This window comes from Rosa rugosa, chromosome 4 (genome assembly GCF_958449725.1).
Source record: "Rosa rugosa chromosome 4, drRosRugo1.1, whole genome shotgun sequence".
In the NCBI taxonomy this organism is placed as follows: domain Eukaryota; kingdom Viridiplantae; phylum Streptophyta; class Magnoliopsida; order Rosales; family Rosaceae; genus Rosa; species Rosa rugosa.
Window position 1 is genome coordinate 35,294,943 of NC_084823.1, and position 20,439 is coordinate 35,315,381.

Here is a 20,439-nt window from a genome sequence, read left to right on the forward strand (position 1 = left end):
AAAATACGGCAGCCTTCTACGGCCCGTTTTATCGATGCAGTGGTTGATGAGGGAGACGGCCTCTTGCGGTGGCGTTTCACAAGTTTTTACGGCAATCCAGGTGCAGCAGATCGTCATGAATCCTAGGATCTTCTCCGGGGTTTGAGTGACGACGACAGCTTACCGTGGGTTGTGCTGGGAGATTTTAATGAGATCTTGTTGGCCTCGGAGAAGTTGGATGGCAGACCACGACCGGAAAGTCAAATGCGAGGTTTCCGAGAGGCGCTGGGATATGCGGAATTGGTGGACCTTGGGTATTACGGATGCCAGTTTACTTGGAGTGATTTGGAGACGAAGGTTAGGTTGGATAGGGTGGTTGCTATACGGCGGAGTGGTCTGATAGTTTCGGCCATTCTCGGGTGATCCATCTGCCGCCAAGCAAGTCGGATCATATTCCGGTTTTGCTTTGTATCAGTGTAGTTCCGGTTGTTTCACAGAGGAGATATCATAGGTTTAAATTTGAATCGATGTGGTTGAAGCATGAGGATTGCCATGAGATCGTTCAGCAGCAGTGGCAACGCCCTGTTCTAGGGCAACCAATGTTTCTGGTGTCCAAGAAGATTGCTAGAACCAGTATTGCGTTAGATGTTTGGCAGCGCAGTGTATTTGGTGATCGTCAAAAAGCATTAATATCAGCGACTCGTTCACGGTTGGAGGAGCTTCTGAGCTTGTCAGCGACTCCGGAGTTGTTGGCAGAGAGGGGTACTTTGATGGCACGTTTGGAGAGTTTGCTATCAAAGGAGGAATTGTACTGGAGTCAAAGAGCTAAGGTTTCATGGCTTAAGGAGGGAGATCGTAATACTGGTTTCTTTCATCGTAAGGCTTCTAACAGGAAAAGGAAAAATTTCATTGGCGGTCTTTATGATGATGCAGGGAACTGGAAAGAAGATGATGATGGTCTGGAAAATGTTGTTGTGAACTATTTTGAGAAAATTTACAAGGCAGGAACTGTTGATGGTGGGGCTTTGTAGGAAACTCTTCAGGCTATTTCTCCTTCAGTTACAGACGAGATGAATATTTCTCTTTGTTCCCAATATAGTTGTCAGGAGCTGAAGGAGGCTTTGTTCCAAATGTATCCCACAAAGTCGCCTGGACCAGATGGAATGCCGCCTCTTTTTTTCCAACATTATTGGGAGAGTATAGGTGATGACATTACTGCTGCTGTACACAATTTTCTACAGACTGGTCAGTTGCTAAAACAGATTAATTACACGCATATTTGTCTGATTCCTAAGACTGCTAACCCTGAGACTATGGCAGATTTGAGACCAATTGCGTTGTGTAATGTAATTTATAAGTTGTGTTCGAAAGTTATTGCGAATAGGTTGAAGTTGATTCTGCCTCAAATTATTTCGCCTTTTCAAAGTGCTTTCATTCCAGGCAGGTTGATAACTGATAATACGTTGGCAGCGAATGAGCTAGCTCATTTTATTCATAATAAACGAGCTGGCGATGAATTTATGGCATTGAAATTGGATTTGAGTAAAGCCTATGATCGATTGGAGTGGGGGTTTTTGCAGAAAGTGATGGAGCGTATGGGATTTGCTCATAGTTAGGTGCAGATGATTATGCAATGTGTCTCTTCTGTCCGATATTCTTTTCTGGTACGGGGGAAACCTCGGGGTTATGTGGTACCTTCTAGAGGATTGCGACAAGGGGACCCATTGTCACCATATTTGTTTCTTCTCGGAGCAGAAGGCCTTTCTGCCTTGTTAAAAACAAAGGCTGATCTCGGTGTGTTGCCAGGTATTTCTATTTGTGAGGGAGCTCCCATGGTTAATCATCTTCTTTTCGCAGATGATAGTATGCTGTATGCGAATGCTAGTTTACAGGCTTGTCAGGAAATTAGTAATGTATTGAAGGTATATGGTAAAGCATCTGGTCAGCAAGTTAATTTTCACAAGAGTTCTGTTACGTTTAGTAAAAATGCGGATCATGTTACTCAGTATTTGCTGGCTAATTTTTTGGGAGTTCCGGTAGTGGAATCCCATGAGAAGTATCTTGGTTTGCCTACGTATGTTGGCAGGAATAAAACTAGTACCTTTCATTATATTCAGGAGAGACTGGATCAGAAACTTCAGAATTGGCAAGGTCGGCTTCTTAGTGGTGCTGGCAAAGATATTCTGATTAGGGTGGTAGCTCAATCTTTACCTACATATGCTATGAGCTGCTTTCAATTAACAAAAATTTTCTGTGATGATCTTCAACAGAGATGTGCTCGTTTTTGGTGGGGAGGCTCTAATGAACAAAGGAAAATTCATTGGAAGTCTTGGCAATTCCTCTATCGTCCAAGGAAGGAAGGAGGTTTGGGCTTCCGAGATTTACATGCTTTTAATAGGGCTATGTTAGCTAAACAGGGTTGGCGAATTGTTCAACATCCGAATTCATTGATTGCTAGAATGTATAAGGCTAGATACTTTCCAGATTCTTCTTTTTGGGAGGCTGAACATCATCCATCACCTTCGTTTTCTTGGCGGAGTATTTATGAGGCTAGAAGTGTTCTAGTAAAAGGGGCACGTTGGCAAGTGGGAGATGGGAATGATATCTTGCTTTCGGACCCATGGCTACCTAGAGAGGCACCATTTCGATTATTACCGGTTCAGGGAGGCAGAAATGCACTTTGGAAGGTCAGTAACTTGTTGAATGATGAGGGTTGCTGGAATGAAGCATTGATACGACAGGTTTGTCATGCTGATGATATCCCTTTTATTTTGTCTATTCCTTTGAGTAATAGAAGGGTTCAGGATCGTTGGGTGTGGCACTTTGATTCCAAAGGGTTGTTTTCCGTTAAGAGTGCTTACAGGCTCTTAATGGAGGAGGAGATAGTACAAGCGGTGCCTTTGCAGACACAAGATTTATGGAAGAAGCTATGGTCAACCAATGTACCAGGTACGGCTAAAATTTTTCTGTGGAAGGTGTTGAACAATTGTTTACCTACTATAGATAGATTGATTGAGAAACAGATTCCTCTGGAGATAAGGCCTTGTGTTCTCTGTGGAGTGGGGGAAGAGACAATTGAACACTTATGTCGGCTTTGTCCGTATGTGAGGGAAGTGTTGGATGCCGTGCCTGGTGTAGTATGAACGGCTTTCTCTTCTGATGCTCGGTTGTTGTTGTTTTTGGAGTGGATTGGGGTTTGTGCTTCTCACTTGCCTTCCAATTTATGGGCAGCTTTTGTTTATAATTTGTGGGGTATTTGGAAGGAGAGAAATAATAGAGTCTGGGATAATAAACGTATGGAGGTGAACCAGGTGGTGCTACTATTGTCGGCTCGTCTCCAGGAGTACCAGAGGCATCAGGGTAAGGGACAGGGTGGAGGGGGTCGGCGAGTAGTCCCCTGGAAACCTCCTGGTGCAGGGTGGGTGAAGATTAATGTTGACGGTGCTTTTCATAAAGATACTGGTACTGGGGGGATTGGAGTCATTATCTGTGATGATATGGGGAAATGTTTGGGAGGTTATTATGCTCCAGTATCTCATGTTTCTTCCCCAGAACAGGTGGAGGCATTAGCAGGGAGGGAGGCAGTCTCACTTGCTATTCAGCAAGGTCTCTCTCCGGTGATTTTTGAGACTGATTCTCTTACTCTTTTTCATGCAACAAAGCAGAGAGTCATTCCCCATACTTCCTTTATTGGTCGTGTGTATGATGACATTACCTTTCATCTTCAACAGATGTCGGGTTCTTACTTTACTCATGCTTATCGTCAAGCCAATGTTGTGGCTCATACTTTAGCTCGTTTTGCTTGTTCTTCTGCTAGTTCTTTGTTTTGGGGCCTAGAGCCTCCATCTTGTATTACTGATGTACTTTCTAAGGAGTTTACCTCCTGATTTATTTGAGTTGACAGTTTCTCTAAAAAAAAAAAACACATGCAAATTTAAGGATTCGCTAGTGTAAACAAACTATTTTGTCCTCTCTTTGACGCTCTCTTGACTTTAGTGAAGTTTATTTGTGGTTCAACATGTAACATTTATTTCTCAACTTAGATGAGTTCTTCTTACAATCATGTGAATTTACGTAAATATCATTGGTGTAAACAAGCTATAATATTACTTTTTATAACTTAATTATGAGTCTTCTGTAAATTTAGTGAAACTTATAAGTACGTAGTCTAACAACTTGTAATGTCTCTAACTATTTATTTTCATAACTTATAAATGAGCTTCTTTTGACACTCACATGAATTTACTGAAGTCAATCTATAATTAAACAAACCAGCTGAGTGTCGCTATCTATTAACTTTTTCTGATATATACATCAGCTCTTCTAACGCTTGCGTGAAATTTTGTGAAATATTCTCCTTAGTTGAATGGACTTTAGTGTTTTTCCATAAATTAAGTATGCATTTCCTCTAACGCTCCTCTGAAAATTGTGAAAATCTTATCTGTAGTTCAACAAACTTCAATGTAGCTGTTTGCTAGCTATTTATTATGAAAACGGACGCATGCATTTTCTGGGAAGGTCGCTTGAAATTAGTGAAAAGCTTGTCCCTATTAGAGTTTCTTTCTATCGGTTTCTTTCAGTACATTAAGTATCCCTTGTTTCCATATATAAGCTCTTTGCTCATAGTTACCAATTTTTTTGGTTTTTTCTGAAACTCGCATGAATTTAATGAAGTCGGTCTTCAGTTAAACAAACTAGAGTGTCGCTATCTATCAACTTTAATTTCATGACGTATACATCAGTTTTGCTAACGTTTGCGTGAAATTTTGTGAAATATTCTCCTTAGTTGAACGACTTTAGTGTTTTTCCGTAAATTAAGCATGCGTTTCATCTAACGCTCCTTTGAAAATTGTGAAAACCTTATCTGTCATTCAACAAAACTTAAATATCGTTGTTTGCTAGCTATTAATTATGAAAACTGATGCATGCATTTTCTAGGAAGGTCGCTTGAAATTAGTGAAAAGTTTGTCCCTAGTTCAACAAACTCTAGTCTTACGTACTATCGGTTTTGCCGTCCTAGTTTATATAAATACCACTGAACCTTCAGTACATTTTGTATCCCTTGTTTCCATAAGCCCTTTGCTCATGGTTACCAAATTTCTTCTCTCTTCATTGGAATGCATACACACCTCTAATCTCGAGCACATACCCCAAAAGCAGTATTGTAACATCACTATCACAGAAATTAACTTTGTACTTGATAGAAATGGATGGCATGGGAAAAATCGAAGGGTGGCTATTACCGATCCCAATGGGAGGAGACATGGGAAGAGTTGCCGGGGGCACTGTAAGGAGCTGTCATAGCTCTCCTTTTTTAGCCCAAGGTAAAACTTCTTTGCTTCTTATAGTTGCTTTCATATTTGTAGTCAATTTTTTCAAGTGATTGATTCTATTCCATGAAAAGAAGTTTGGTATATTTGTTAGTTATTTTTCCTAGTAAGCATTCATTATCACAACAACTTTTAATTATTCTTGCAGAGGGGGGCGTGTGTGTGTGTGTACCATATGACGATCTGCAATTAGAAGAGACATGATTTGAACTTAGGCCAGTTGATTTTAAATTTTTTACAAATATCATATGATTTATGCGATCATTCTCACATATTTTGTATGTGCTAGTTCTACATATATTTACATGCGAATCACACATCTATAATATACGATTATATATAGAATACTATGCACCTGAGTTTCTACTAGCTAGCTAGTAATTAAATCGTCATTTTACAGTTTGAAGTTAATATTTTACCCACTTTTATTAAAATTAAACACCTGCAGAAAAATAATAAAAAGAAATAAAAGGAGCAGAAAAGACGATTTACAGTTTGAAGTTAATATTTCCTCACTTTTTAATTCATCTATTCGATCTGTGGTTAGGTATATATGTCAGATCATGATCTGCAGGTGAGGAAATGGGGGTATATTGTGGCCAGTAGTATGCCTTCACTTCGATTCACCGTAGAGTGTCTGACAAAACCATCAGGGTTGTTCAGAGAGGTGACGAACTCGATGTACGCGCCTTCTTCAGTGAAGTTTTTGGCACTTGTAGCCCATCTTGAGGTAGTTGGTCATCACGGGATACGACTGCAAAGAGATTATCAAGAACAAGCGTAAGGCTTCAAATCTTAGACATGGGAGATAGCCAGCAAAATATGAAGATTCATTTTCCTGCTCTTATACTTCCAGTAGAATGCAACTTTAATATAGTTGTAACATGCTAACATGTGATATACTATATTTTTAACTCGCTATGAAAATGCACAACTATCATTGCATCAAGACAGGCCCAATCTTCATGAATTTGAAATGAGAGAAGATTGTGAAAGAGAGAATTCATCAAGCACAAACCATGTACACCAACATGTTCTATAGACAGGATATATTCTTTAATTCGTGCTCAAGTGTTATAGAGTTAATCTGAGTAGGTATTATATGAAAAATGGAAAGCTAGATATCTCCATTTTACTAGTTTGATATCATCCAAATAGGCACATGCATGAACACATGCAACATCATTGTGTGCAGGGTTACAAACAACTTCAGTAATCTTTCATTGATTAAATGGAAAGGGTTACAAACAGAACAATTCCATAAGCCATGGTGGCCAAACTTCAATACAAGAGAGTAGAATTCTCTTTTACAATGTGTTCTGCCATTTGATGAGCAACTATATGGCATTCCCTAGCTAGGCTGGGAACAAACTGAGGTGGTACCAACCGCGTGCATTAAGGCAAAACCAATGCCGGCTTTTAATGCCTGCAATTGGGCTGCAAAGAGGGGAAAGAAGAAGAGCAATTGATCGACGTTCCATAAGCACCCATCAATTCTCCCAATTCATTCCTAATCACCATCCCAAAGCCACTCCTTTTACTTGCTACATCTGTATTTAGTTTGTAGAAACCAGTTGTTGGAGGGCACCACTTGCAATTTCTGTCATTTGTTTGTCTCCTTGTAGAAACCAGGGTCCTTTGGGTTGTGTGATCTTCCTGGCCTGCTTCACAAAGAAGAAGCCCTGCTTCTCACCATCGAAAAATACCCTCATAATCAAGATCAGATTGAGCGCTAGCAAATTCTTCATTGTGAAAATGCTCAGAAATTTGGCCATTTTGGTAAAACAGAGGAAAGGGAAGTACTTGAAAGCAGAGTACTGAAAACAGAGAACGAAAACAGAGTGCTTTGAGTGAATGTGAGGAACTGGAGAAACTTGAGGTGGGTTTAATAGCGAAACCCAGGAGATGAAAACAAAAGGTGTGAGTGCCAAATGGGTGGTAAAGAGTGAACTTTAACGTTTATACAAACGGGTTTTCTGGGTTCAAATTGAACAAACTAGGTCAGTCAATTCAATCATGACATTTTTGAAACTGATTCTTGGGTCATGTAGAAGCGGGTGGTAAACACAAAGTGAAATGATACAGTAGATAATTTAACTGAGACCAGGGTGGTAAACACAAAGTGTAGTAATGCCTTCAATTTGCATCAGATAATAGACATCAGTTTTATTATCTATTTTTACCTGTATTTCTTAAACGTAAAACTTCTTTGCACAGCCATTGGTTATGAACATATTTCTACTACAGGAAAATCATTAGTACCATGCCTTTCGATTTGTTTAAACCCTAAAATCAAACAGTTCCAGTTATGTTCCCTGCATTGGCCTTGATAGGATTCAGGGTTCAAGTGAACTTTTAGCCGGTACAAACTAAAACTATCATAAACTTCTAGGAGATCTGAATAGATTAGTTAATAGAATATTCAACTAAAATTCAATCAGAGTGGTCACTCTTGTGAACTGAAATGATTGCAATGGTTAATAACAACAAAAGATCACTGGTAATATTGGTATGTGACTAATCATGTGAGTGTCCTGACTACTAAAACATTCTAATCCGGATAGGAAACGAGAGAAAAAACAGAAATCAACAAAATTAAAAGTAATAAAAAAGCACCCTGAATTAAAAAGGACAATAGCAATTAATCCTTATGCTGATTCAAGGAGATATTTCTACATCTTTTAATATCTTCTCAATTCTAACATACTATGATTCTACGTCTGAAGAGACATAAATTTCAACATATCAAAATGGACTTATACCTTTCTCAATTTACATACATCAATATAGTAGCCAACTCCTAGTCTCTAGTAAGTAGTAACCTTACATTAACCAAGACATCATATTAATCCCTTAAAAACTGATTATCTGAGGTCAAGGGTGTAAAGCCTCTCTGCATAATAAAATGGTATAAAATAACTCATCCTGTCATAAAGAAGATGGGACTGATTCAAAAACATATTCTAATTTTTAGGAATATTGAGTAATCAATAATCCTAGATGATGAAGAAACAAACAAATCAGCAGCACTAAATAAAAAAAATAAAAAAAACATTAGTTCCCAGGTTGTGTTAAAGGACATATACAACAAAACAGAGGTCACAGCAACTCCAGATAAGCAGACAATAAGCAAGCAATTAGTGAAAACAAATAGAACTATAGTTTTCATTAGTTATTGGGTGATTCTTTCAAAAGAATCTAATAGATGGAGTTCATTCTAATCATTAAAGAATCAATGCTCCTCATTTTCCCTACTGATTCTGAAGTATTTAAACCAGTACCTGTCCGATTTCTCCTCATGCTTGACCATAAAAATGAACTTTCTAGACTGACCAAACAAAACCAATACTTTCTCAGGTTGTTGAAACCAGAGTTCATAAATTGTAGATAAAACAACAACATAATGCTAAGCTGGCTCCATACTCCCATTCAAGATATATAGCATGACTACATATCTTAGCACCACAAATTCTTGTTGTGACTTGTGACCAGCATTAATTATCAATGTTGGACAGAACTGTGTGTCTAGAGCCTGCCACTTATTTCTTGGATAGAAATTTTACTTCTGCTAGTCGCTTTGTTGTATTTTCTGTATAGAGTGTTGGGACGGCATGTTTCTAGAATATTGGACAGAGTTTCATCAGTAGCATATATATGTGAAATCGATGGGAGGATAGTCAGGATACTAACTTACGAGAATGGCAAGACAAACCATGTGATTTCATGATTTCTCAAAAGCTAGTGGCCCTCATTCGACCACTCATTTCATGTACCTTCTTCACCACTTGCATGCTTCATGCATGTGGCAGATGATCGCAACCTCTTATCATAGCCCTGGCTTATCATTCAAAGTAGTTTGGCAGAAGGATTGAAACCGGTGGTAGCCCTCTTCTTGTCTGCTTTATATGTGATTTCAGTAGGAAGACAAGCCCATGTGGTTTCTCACAAGCTAATGTTCCTACTGGAGCCCATGTCAGTTTCTCTTCATCACTAATTTCATGTAGCAGATGATTTTCCGCATACCATTTCTCTATATATCCACACATAATCAGGTTTATGAGCAAACTCATCAACTCCTCTCCTTGCAAACATCAAATAAAGATTTCTCTGTTTCTCAAGTCCTTTGAATTCTTTTCTTCCTTCTTTGATCACTTCAATATACATAAACCATGGGCTTTCGATTGCCTCGAATTGCTAGCACAAAGACATCAGATATCCCGAAAGGCTACTTTGCAGTCTATGTTGGAGAGAGCCAGAAGAAACGATTTGTGGTTCCAATATCATATTTGAACCAACCTTTGTTTCAGGATTTACTGAGTCAAGCTGAAGAAGAATTTGGATACCATCATCCAATGGGCGGTATCACAATTCCTTGCAGTGAAGACACCTTCATTGATCTCACTTCCCGCTTAAGTGTGTGAGTAAACACTAATGAAGCAGATCTTGGATCCAAAACATCCTCATTTTGAAACTCGCTGCTGAGTCAAGATGAAGAAGAGGCTTCAGTTGATAATTTGATCATCCACTGAATCAAATCACTTTTGTGTTGAGGGGAAACCGGCCTGCTGTATTCTTGAAGCTGCTTCTGAGCTGAAGAAAGATTTCCAAATTTTGAAGAAGAATCAAATCACATCTTATGAAGCAGGCAAATATGAACATTGTATATACTCTCTAAGCAATTAGTCTAAAGTCCATGAGACTCCAAATTTTGAACTCAATGACAGTCAAGTGCTGTCTTTTTGATCCTATGTAAAACTTTCTTGTTCTCTACAATATATGGGAATGTAAAAGAATATATTTCAATTGCGGATAAACTTTCTTGTCTTATTTTTTCATTATATCATTTATCTTCTTGTAGCGATAATTACCCAATCATAGCATATGTTGAAAAGGAAATAATACTTGATGATATAATGGCTTATATGATTTTTGATAATGGCATGCCTAATATCAGATGGTGTCTTCGATTAGGCACATCAAAATTACCATTACCAATAAAATGTCTGCAGATAGAGCCAGAAACTGTCAATATGGTAAAGGATAATATCGCAGAAGATGAAAATATAAGAAAAGAAAAGTAAAGAATACAATAGCTTTCTATTTTCCCGGTAAAGAAAGAGAAAAAACCAAACCTAGAAATACAAAAAGAAGCGAGTGGAGCGGTTTCCATTGATCAAGTTGGGCAATTCATCTGTGATAGCATTTTCAAGTACAGATCAGCTGCATGACAATCTCTCAGAATTAAAATGCTACTAAGGTAATGGTACTACAATTTACATTGATGATGTAAACTAAAGAAAATAAATGCAACAAGTATCCACATTGATATATTAGTATATTACTGTAATACATATGAGTATTGGTAAAGTTTTAGATATGATACTAGCCGCACAGAAATGACTAATTGTTCTACTTTAGTCAAATTTCACAACTGAGTTGGAAAAAAGAAACTGCGATAATATCTAGAGGGTTCAGTATTAAATAGACAACTAATTTGAAGTCTGTTCTGGAATTTTGGAGTTGAATACATGGCTGGGAAGCCCAATCTTTCCTTTTTGATGAGATTATCAACATCTTTGAAGTTTACGAAACCTATACTAGTAAGCGTTTGGTCACATAAAAGGACTTCACATTCTCCCAAAGAAACACAAATATGACAAGGCTCGGTTTACATAGATGAATTCTTTGTAAAGGATACAAGCAGCTCAGAATGACTGGTTAGGGAAAGTTGGTTATGAAGTTGGTTGGTAACAAAATGAATAAAAAGTGCAGCAACACATCTATAAATAAGGGAAGATATAAACCATTATACACTAAATATCACTTCAAATAGGAGTAGAAAAAGATTATCTGAATACCACTCTTGAAACCCAAGTAATCAAAAGATTAAAGAATTTCCAGTTCAAACAAGGAAACAGTACAAATGTGTGTGTGTGTGTGCGTGCGTGTGTGGATTTGTACCTGTAATGGTCCAAATTTTTTAATGGCAGGGAAATAAATAGCTTGAAACTCATTTTTAAATCAATACTAGGGATGTTCTCTCATCATGGTTGACCATCAACCGACTTTTTTTGTTTGACTAGACAAAATGAAATAATTCCTCAGATTGTTGGATGTGGAGATCAGAGATATCATACATGACGCGGCAAAACCACATGCTAGGTTGGCTTGATCATCCACCATTTCTTGTCTGTAAAGAAACATTATTCACCAGTGGTCCAGTGCAACTCTGTATCATGCAACTTTTGGTATTATTAGACAGATACCTCACTTCTGGTCCCTGCGACCCTTCTTGTCAATCTTGTGCGTCTTCACAAGGAAGTAGGGAAAGATGTTTGAAAAAAAAAAGACAGCAGCATATGCATCTGCTGGGGTATGAGTTAAGTAAATGGCAAGGCAAACCCATGTGATTTCTTGATTTGAAACAAGCTAGTGTCCCTCATTGGTGCCAATGTTAACCACTCATTTCATGTAGCAAATGATCTTCCACACACCCTTTCTTCATCTATATATACACATATGAATTCATGATCAGTAACTCAACTCCTCTCATTCAGTAAACATCAAAGCTTTCTCTCTTTCCCAGATCCTTTCAAGTCTTTTTATTGTTTATCCACTCGGGAATATAGAAGCCATGGGTTTCCGGCTGCCTGGAATTGTTAGCCCCAAGAGAAGTCTTACCCGATCTTCATCGAATGCGAACAAGACAGCATCAAAGACCTTAGATATCCCAAAAGGCTACTTTGCGGTCTATGTTGGAGAGAGCCAGAAGAAGCGATTTGTGATTCCAATATCATACTTGAACCAACCTTCATTCATGGATTTGCTGAGTCAAGCTGAAGAAGAATTTGGATACGATCATCCCATGGGCGGTATCACAATCCCTTGCAGTGAGGACACTTTCCTTGATCTCACTTCCAGCTTAAGTGTGTGACTGAACGACGAAATGAAAATGGGATCCAACTTCATATTCAAAAAGAATCCGAATTTCGGACATGCTGCTGAGTCATGATGAAGAAGAGACATGGCCATGATTGTCATCAACTGAATCAACTCACCTCTTCTGCTGAGAGGAAGCTTCTGTGGCATTGAAGCGGCAAAGGAGCTGAACTGAAAGATAGAAAAGTAATGAAGCAGACAAATGGCGGTATTGTATGAATCTTGTACAACAATTTCTGCAAAAATCTCGGTTCCAATATTGAACTGAAAGAAAGTGAAATTCTGTATGCAACCCATGTAAACTTAGCTCTTCCAGGATAACACTCTGGGAACAAATAATGTAGTCCAATTCTCATCAACTAGTCTTATTTTTGCGACACCATTACCATTAGTTAGTAACTTGCAGCAGACTTTCACAACAAATAATGTCTAATGGCTTATAGCCTCTTGCAGCCTACAGTAAATTCTGACATCCAAATCATCCAAAATTAACAATGGGGAATACCTTCCTCCTTAACATATGCCTATGCAACATTCAGGACCGAACTTGTGTGCTTCTCATGCAACAAGTTGAGCTAACCTTTAAACCCAGATATGGTCATGTATAAACCAGCAAGAACAAATAGTCAAGTTGTTCAAGTAGCTCAGTAAAATGCACTAAAAAAAAAAAAAAAGTTAATCTGAATTCCATTGTCAGTCAAACCCAAGAATATTGAGAGTTCAAGTAAGCATAAGAATGAGAAGAGGTTGTCAGACGCATTTCATCAAACAGGTGGGGAGCAACAGTTTCAGTTTGTCATTTGCATTCATACATAGCAAAGGACCGAATCACTGATAGTCACAAAAAGCAAATAGAATCGAAGAAAAACGAAGACCCAGAAAGCAAAGGTAGGCTACCTAGAATCAAAACATGAAAAAAACCCAAAAAAAAATTTGGACCATTTCTCGATTTATGCGTGTCATCCTTGCGCAGGGGCCATGCTAATCTTCTCTGTATCGTTCCAATTTTATCGGATGTCCCCGAAGGGACGATCTCCACTGCAAGATCAGCCTATATGAACAGCCTCACATAAACACTTTTCCCGATGTGGTACTCGTACCACAAATATTTCAAAAGCACGCGTGCCTCACGTGTTCTCTCTCAAGTGCAATTCTATGCGAGTAAGGTTTAAAACCAACAAACTTTTCTTCTCAAAAAAAAAAAAAAAAAACCAACAAACTTTGACTACTTATACATGAAAAGTAGAACAGATGAATTGATTATACATGTTTTGAATTAATAGAATCAAAATTAAGTTGGTATTTGCCTATTTGGTTAAGAAGAAAAAGGAGAAAGGTGATGTCGATCCTACATTCGTAACTTGCTTTCTTCTTCATTATCCTCTTATATTTAATTCTCGTAGATTCACGACAAATGAAATAAGCACAAGCAAATGCACCTCTTGCAATCTTCAAAGTACCTTATTCATAACGACCTTCATGCTATCTATATGAACTATAGTTTGATTGAATTTATAGGGAAATAGATGAAGCTCTAAGACCTGGAGTATATGCTTTGATAGATGTCTGCTCAGCAGATGATCTTCAACGTCTGCAATCCTTATTTGGAGGTAAACACTCTAGGCTTATTAGCGATAAAATATGTGATGTCCTTCGTTAACAGAAACACCTTGGCAACTTTGAAGCATGACTACGAACTCAATTTCGAGTACCAGCGAAAAGTCTAAGTGAAGCTTTATTATTCATATGGTGGGATATGCAACAAACTGTGTAACATATACTTCGAATCTTCGATAGCTTCTGTAATAGGGAATTTGGTTAAACAAATAGGCAAAGTATATTAGTGTAGCTCTATTTCTAGTTATTTATTTCTTCATTGGTCTGATATTAGAGTGACTTGAATTGACATCTCCACGGTCGATTATACATTTGTGTACTGTAAGTGAAATCAAAGTTGCTTACAATGTGCAACTTCAAAGTCATAGTATGCATTTATATTTTTCATTTGCAGTTTAAATTTAGAACAGTTGAATGAATAAAATTTGGTTAGACATGTATTCTATTAGAACTTTTACTACTCAATCATGAGTTCATGACAAAATATGTGGTGCCCATGTTGCCATTTAATGGTTGCATTTTTTTCACATGGAACGAATCAAAGTGGTTTTGACATAGCACTTGTTGCATGTCAAAACTCGTGAACACCATTTTTCTCTTATGTCCTAACCTCATTGTTGGTAAAAAAAAATGAGTTTTAGGAGCTGATTTAAGTGATGGAACGCAAAAGTGTCGACCTAATTTTTTTTTTTAATGATTTTTCTTTGTTCTCCAACATTGGAAAATCGAAAAAAAAAAAAAAAAAAAAAAAAAGGGTTGAGATCTCTAGATTTTATCAGTTATACAATTGTTTAAAATCATGAGTTAGGATTACAAAATATTTTGGTGAGAAAATGAGAATATGCGATTTTGGCCAAGAAACAGTGCTTATATTCCAAGGTTTTTGGTGGAAAATCATGGTCAAGCTTTAGAATGCAAGACGTAGGGGGTCCACCTCTTAAACGTTCCCGTGGGGGTACCCAATGCAGCCAGTAAACCATGTTATCATGGTTAAAGTTCGTATACTATTAAAATAAACTATAGTGTCGTGACATATTAATTTTTATAACTTAAGAGTTAGTTTCTTCTAACACTCGTGTGAATTTAATTTAATTTTTGCTAGTGGTTTAACAAACTATATATGTAGTGTCCCCTAGCTCTTAACTTTTATAAGATTGACATGAGTTTCTTTGACACTTCCCTGAATTTAGTGAAGCTTATCTATAGTTCAACAAATACTAATGTCTCTAGCTATGTAATTCTCAACTTAAATGAGTTCCTCTAACACTAATGTGGAGTTAACTTTTGTGACTTATATATCAATTCTTCTAACGTTTGTGTGAAATTTTGTTGAAATATTGTTGCTAGCCCAATAGACTATAGTGTCATTAGCTATTAATTTTTGTAAATTAAGCATGCGTATCCCCTAACACTCCTGTGAAAATTGTGAAAACTATATATGTAGTTCAACCAATTTCAATGTCACTATTTTTTTTATTTTATTTTTTGAGGGAAATTGAATCAAGTTCCAATATATTACGACGTCAAGCTAGAGGGTTTCAAGAAACCACTCATAGTACAAGTACAAGCACAATACAGACTGCGCAAAACAGCCGGCCAATCTCCTAACCAAACTGCCCAAAGCAGTCAAATTATTACCAGTGCCAATAAGGCCCCGTTTGGGATTGCTTCGCTTTTAAAAAAATCAGCTTTTGTTCAAAATTTTAGATTTTATTGTGTTTGGTAAATAAATAAAAAGCAGCTTTAATTGAAAGTTATAGGTCACTGGCAGCAGATTTTAGAAGCAGCCTAGAGGTTGCTTTTAGAAGCTGTTGTGGATCAAAACACACTCTGCAGTTATTTTATGTACTGACAGCACTTTAAAAAATATTATTTACCAAACACAAAACTGTTTTAATTCACAGCTAATTATTCTCACAACACAGCAGCAGCAGTTTTTTTTAAAAGTCACAGCAATCCCAAACTAGCCCTAAACCGAGTTCCACCCACAGTGAGTCACGAACCCGCCTACCGAGTCATGCATGACTCAGTACCTCCACCTGAGGCGCCCACTTCCTCACCACCAGCCCCCTATCCTTTGTTCTTTCCACAAAACCCTTTGGCAATATTTCCTCCAAACTTGGCTCCTCTACCGGTAACTCTTCTATAGGTGGATTACATACCACCCACAAAAACCTCTGGCCACTTTTCTCTAAACCTAAAGCCATGGCCTCCAACTGTTTGATAGAAAACACTCCCATGCTTCCGAAACATAGAAACACAACGCTGTCTTTGGGCTGGTTGTTTAGCCACTTCAAGCTCTCATGCTCATCATTATCTCCACTCTTCCCTGAGATCAACGGTCCGACAGTGAAGATCGGAGGTGTGGGTTGGTTAGGCAAGCACAGTCCAGCCCTCAATGCTTTGAGGGCCCTCTTTTCCAGCAGATCAAACGTGTTGAGAATGATTCCATTTGACTTTGCCATGTGAGTTGAAGTCAACAGGAAGCTCTTGTAGAAATTAGTAGAGCGGTCAAACAACAGCTTGGGCATTGCCGAAACAGGAATCGGCGGCATGCCCGAAATGGAAATCAGGACATCGCTAAAATCAGACAGATTGTTGGTTGTGCGATGGAAGGTGGGGATGTTGAGTAAGACAGCAAGACTCCTTCCTGCGGAGGTGTAGAAGTAGAATGTAGGGATGTTGAGGTCTTTCGCGACGTCGAACAATGCGTCGCAAAACATGTCGAGGATAAGGGCTTTGAGGCTTAACTTAAGGGTTTGGAGGACTTGGAGGATGTTGGGGATTTAGAGATGTGCATATTCGAAAGGGAGGTTGGGCTTCTCGATGTGTTCTGGAAGAGAAGAAATGGTTGGGAGATGGTGGAAGTTGATGGCAGGGTTGTCAGCAGAGACGGCTTTGATGTAGTTTGTCAACTGATCATTGGAGCTGGCGACCAGTTTGGCGGTGACTGCAATGGTGGTTGGCGCGGTTGAGGCGAGGATTGTGATGGAGAAAGAAGGGTGGTGAGTGACTAAGAGCTTGCCAAGCTCTACCATGGAAATTAGGTGGAGTCAAGAAGAACAAAGGAACAAGAGACTTGGGATTTTGTTATATGTTATTTACCTTCTCCAAGAACGGAGTATGTATACAAGATACATCAACTCCTATTAGGAAACTAATTACAACAAAATAATCTTAATAATACACAATATTCACAATCCTAATTACATGGCATGACTCACGCCAACACTCCCCCTCAAGTTGGTGCATACAGATCACGGATGCCCAACTTGTCAAGTGAGTCACAGAAGGCTTTACTCGAGAGAGCCTTTGTAAGAATATCCGCCAACTGTTCTTCAGTATGAACGAAGGGAAACATAATGACCTGTCCATGCAGCTTCTCTTTAATGAAGTGTCGATCTACCTCCACATGCTTCGTGCAATCATGCTAAACAGGATTGTGAGCAATTTCAATTACAGCCTTATTATCACAATAAAGCGGCATAGCCTTTTTCTGTCTGAACCCCAAATCCCTTAACAAATTTCTCAACATCAACATCTCACACAGTCCTCGGGCCATTCCTCTATACTCCGCTTCTGCACTAGAACGAGCCACCACATTCTGTTTCTTGCTCTTCCAAGTAACCAAATTACCACCCACAAACGTGAAGTAGCCCGAAGTAGGCCTGCAGTCTGTAATATTACCTGCCCAGTCCATGTCTGTGTACCCAAAAACATCCAAGTGACTGTATTTTGAAAAGAGTAATCCCTTCCCTGGAGAAGACTTTAAATACCGCAAAATATGAAATACAGCATCCATATGAGTCTTACTGGGATTATGCATAAATTGACTCACCACAGTAACTACATAGGCTAGATCTGGTCTAGTGTGGGATAAATAAATCCACCGGCCAACTAACCTCTGGTATCTTGCTTTATTCGTAGGCACTTGATCCAAAGACTCTGCTAACCTATGGTTCTGCTCAATAGGAGTATCAACAGGTTGACAGTCAAGCATACATGTTTCTGCCAGCAAATTGAGAACATACTTCCTTTGACTCAACACAATACAATCCTTCCCACGAGCAACTTCAATTCCCAAGAAATATTTCAAATTACCCAAATCTTTCATTTCAAATTTAGAAGATAACTAACCTTGTAACCTTTTATTCAATGTATGTTATTTTTCAGAATCTGTGCACCAGGGTGATCATGGGCAAGGGAGACCTGAGGGGGAGACTGTTTCACTTTGATCAGAGCACTTATTTTGTGACCCCAACTGGGATACAGACAAAAGATGATGAGACAATGAAGGTACATAAAGCACATCATGCAATACAATGGATGGTGTAACCTGAACAGACCCAATACCTAAGACAGGAAAAGACGCACCATTCGCATTAGAGACATGGGATATAAAAGGAGATGACATAAACATAAAGAAGGACTTATCATAGGTCATATGGTCAGACGCACCAGAATCAATTATCCATGTGTCACTACCAGTAAAGTCAGAAACATGTAAAGCAACACCAATTTTACCTCGAGTTAAGGAAATATTACCCTTTGAGGGATCTTGCCCTGCAATGCCGTAGAAGTCAGGTTCTGGCACCAATTGGACTGCTGCTTTGCCTCTTTGACCACCACCACGTCCTCCAGTATTATTGCCTCCTCTCCAACCAGAGTTGTTGTAATTAAACCTTCGCAGCTTAGGACATTGATTCTTGAAATGGCCAACTTCCTTGCAATAGTTGCAAGTCATTTGGTTATAATTCGAATTCTGTTGATATCCCTGATTCCGTGGTTGATACTGACTCTGAGATGGAACTAGGGTAGAATTCCCAATCTGAGGTTGAGGTCGAGGTGTAGCATGGATTGCTAAACCAGAAATTTCAGTATGAAAGTTCTGAGCGGCAGCCTTATTACCTTCATCTCTTCGGATATAGGCAAAAGTTTATTCCAATGTAGGTGGAGTTGCAAGACGCAATAACTCATTCTTTGCCCTTTCAAAATGAGGATCCAGGCCAGCAAGAAAAATATGGACACACATTTTGTCCTGTTCAGTCCGATAGGAATTAATATCAGCTTCACAAGTCATAGGATTAGGATTTCGCTGATCAAGCTCCTGCCAAATTGTCTTCAAATTCGCATAAAAGGTTGCAACAGGCTGTCCACTCTAAGTTATTTTGAAAGCTTTGACATTCAATTCATGAACACGAGCAAAGTCACTCCCATCATAATATGTAGCAGCAACAGAATCCCAAATTGCTTTGGGAGAATCATAGTTAGCAAATAATCTCATTACCTCCGGAGTCATAGCTTTGAGAAGAATTCCCATCACATTAGTATTTGTCGTATCCCATTCATCGGCTTTTGGTCCTGCAGCAGGTCTTACTGCACTACCGGTAACATAACTCCACTTTCCAATTCCCTGAATATGGATCTTCATAAGCCTCTGTCATAACTGATAATTGGTGTCGTCGAGCTTTACACCAAAACTTGAATTATCTGTCACATTCTGAACAATCACAACCTCACGGGCCACAGAGTTAGCCCCTCCACTCTAAGATCCTCCATTATTCCCATCGGTAATAGTCAAATCCACCATCTTTTTTTTTTCCTTCAAATACCCGAATTAACAAACCACAAACCAAAGAAGACCAGCAACGTTTTTCCAAAAAACACGTATCCAAGGGTGCAGACTTGTTTCGTTGATGCAGGACGCCTCCAAGGGAAACCAAGGTTAATTATAGTTTGATGCAAAGGGCAAAGGACCAATAACAGTTTGATGCAAAAGGACAAAGGACCAATAACAAACTGGATGGACCACCGAGAAACAAAGGGACCAGAGAAACAAAAGATTAATTGTGTTCAAACAAAAGGACAAGGGAACAAGATTAATTCTAGGGTTGTTTTTCTTCGCAGCGGAAACCAAATAGTACCACCGAGTCCGAATGGATCTCAGCTCTGATACCAAGTCAAGAAGAACAAAGGAACAAGAGACTTGGGATTTTGTTATATGTTATTTACCTTCTCCAAGAACGGAGTATATATACAAGATACATCAACTCCTATTAGAAAACTAATTATAACAGAATAATCTTAATAATACACAATATTCACAGTCCTAATTACATGACATGACTCACGCCAACAAGGTGGCCTAGTCCTGGATATGGATACAAAACTATAGCATCACCACCCATTTTTAGACCAATCAATTGCTGTAAAACTGGATCTATGATGGATTTTCTTGTACATCATTGAAATATATAGGAACTACAGTGCTGCATGCTCAAAGAAATAGCGCATTAAAGACATGCTATCCTTGTAGCTCACCGTTCAATACCAACCAAATTTTCATTCACATTCCATTCAACTTACGAGCTCGATAAAAACATTTTTCCGCAACATTCTTGAATGCCAACTAAAGTTCCATCCGCATTCCGTTCAACTTATGAAGTTGATAGTAATTTGGGCAATAAATGTAAAAAGGAAAATGAAGCACTTCCATCATCAATCAAGCACTTCCCTCGAGTGGAAAATGAAGATGGGAGTTGAGCCAAGGTTGGTAAGGTTCAGACCCAAAAAA

At 38.6% G+C, this 20,439-nt stretch overlaps 2 protein-coding genes, 1 non-coding gene and 1 pseudogene across 3 annotated transcripts; 2 read left to right on the forward strand and 2 right to left on the reverse strand.

Moving 5' to 3' along the window:
* Nucleotides 1-506: 506 nt before the first annotated feature.
* Nucleotides 507-1,010, forward strand: LOC133744717 (uncharacterized). The gene has a single exon (XM_062172781.1). It carries the CDS (start codon nucleotides 507-509, stop codon nucleotides 1,008-1,010), a length of 504 nt encoding a protein of 167 aa, XP_062028765.1.
* An 8,216-nt stretch (nucleotides 1,011-9,226) lies between these two features.
* LOC133742535 (indole-3-acetic acid-induced protein ARG7-like) lies at nucleotides 9,227-10,123 on the forward strand. The gene has a single exon (XM_062170227.1). It carries the CDS (start codon nucleotides 9,479-9,481, stop codon nucleotides 9,728-9,730), a length of 252 nt encoding a protein of 83 aa, XP_062026211.1. The 5' UTR covers nucleotides 9,227-9,478; the 3' UTR covers nucleotides 9,731-10,123.
* A 3,052-nt stretch (nucleotides 10,124-13,175) lies between these two features.
* LOC133707606 (U6 spliceosomal RNA) lies at nucleotides 13,176-13,278 on the reverse strand. The gene has a single exon (XR_009845219.1). It is a non-coding gene; the product is annotated as a U6 spliceosomal RNA (small nuclear RNA).
* A 2,556-nt stretch (nucleotides 13,279-15,834) lies between these two features.
* LOC133744719 (anthocyanidin 5,3-O-glucosyltransferase-like) lies at nucleotides 15,835-19,296 on the reverse strand (annotated as a pseudogene).
* Between the last annotated feature and the right edge of the window lie 1,143 nt (nucleotides 19,297-20,439).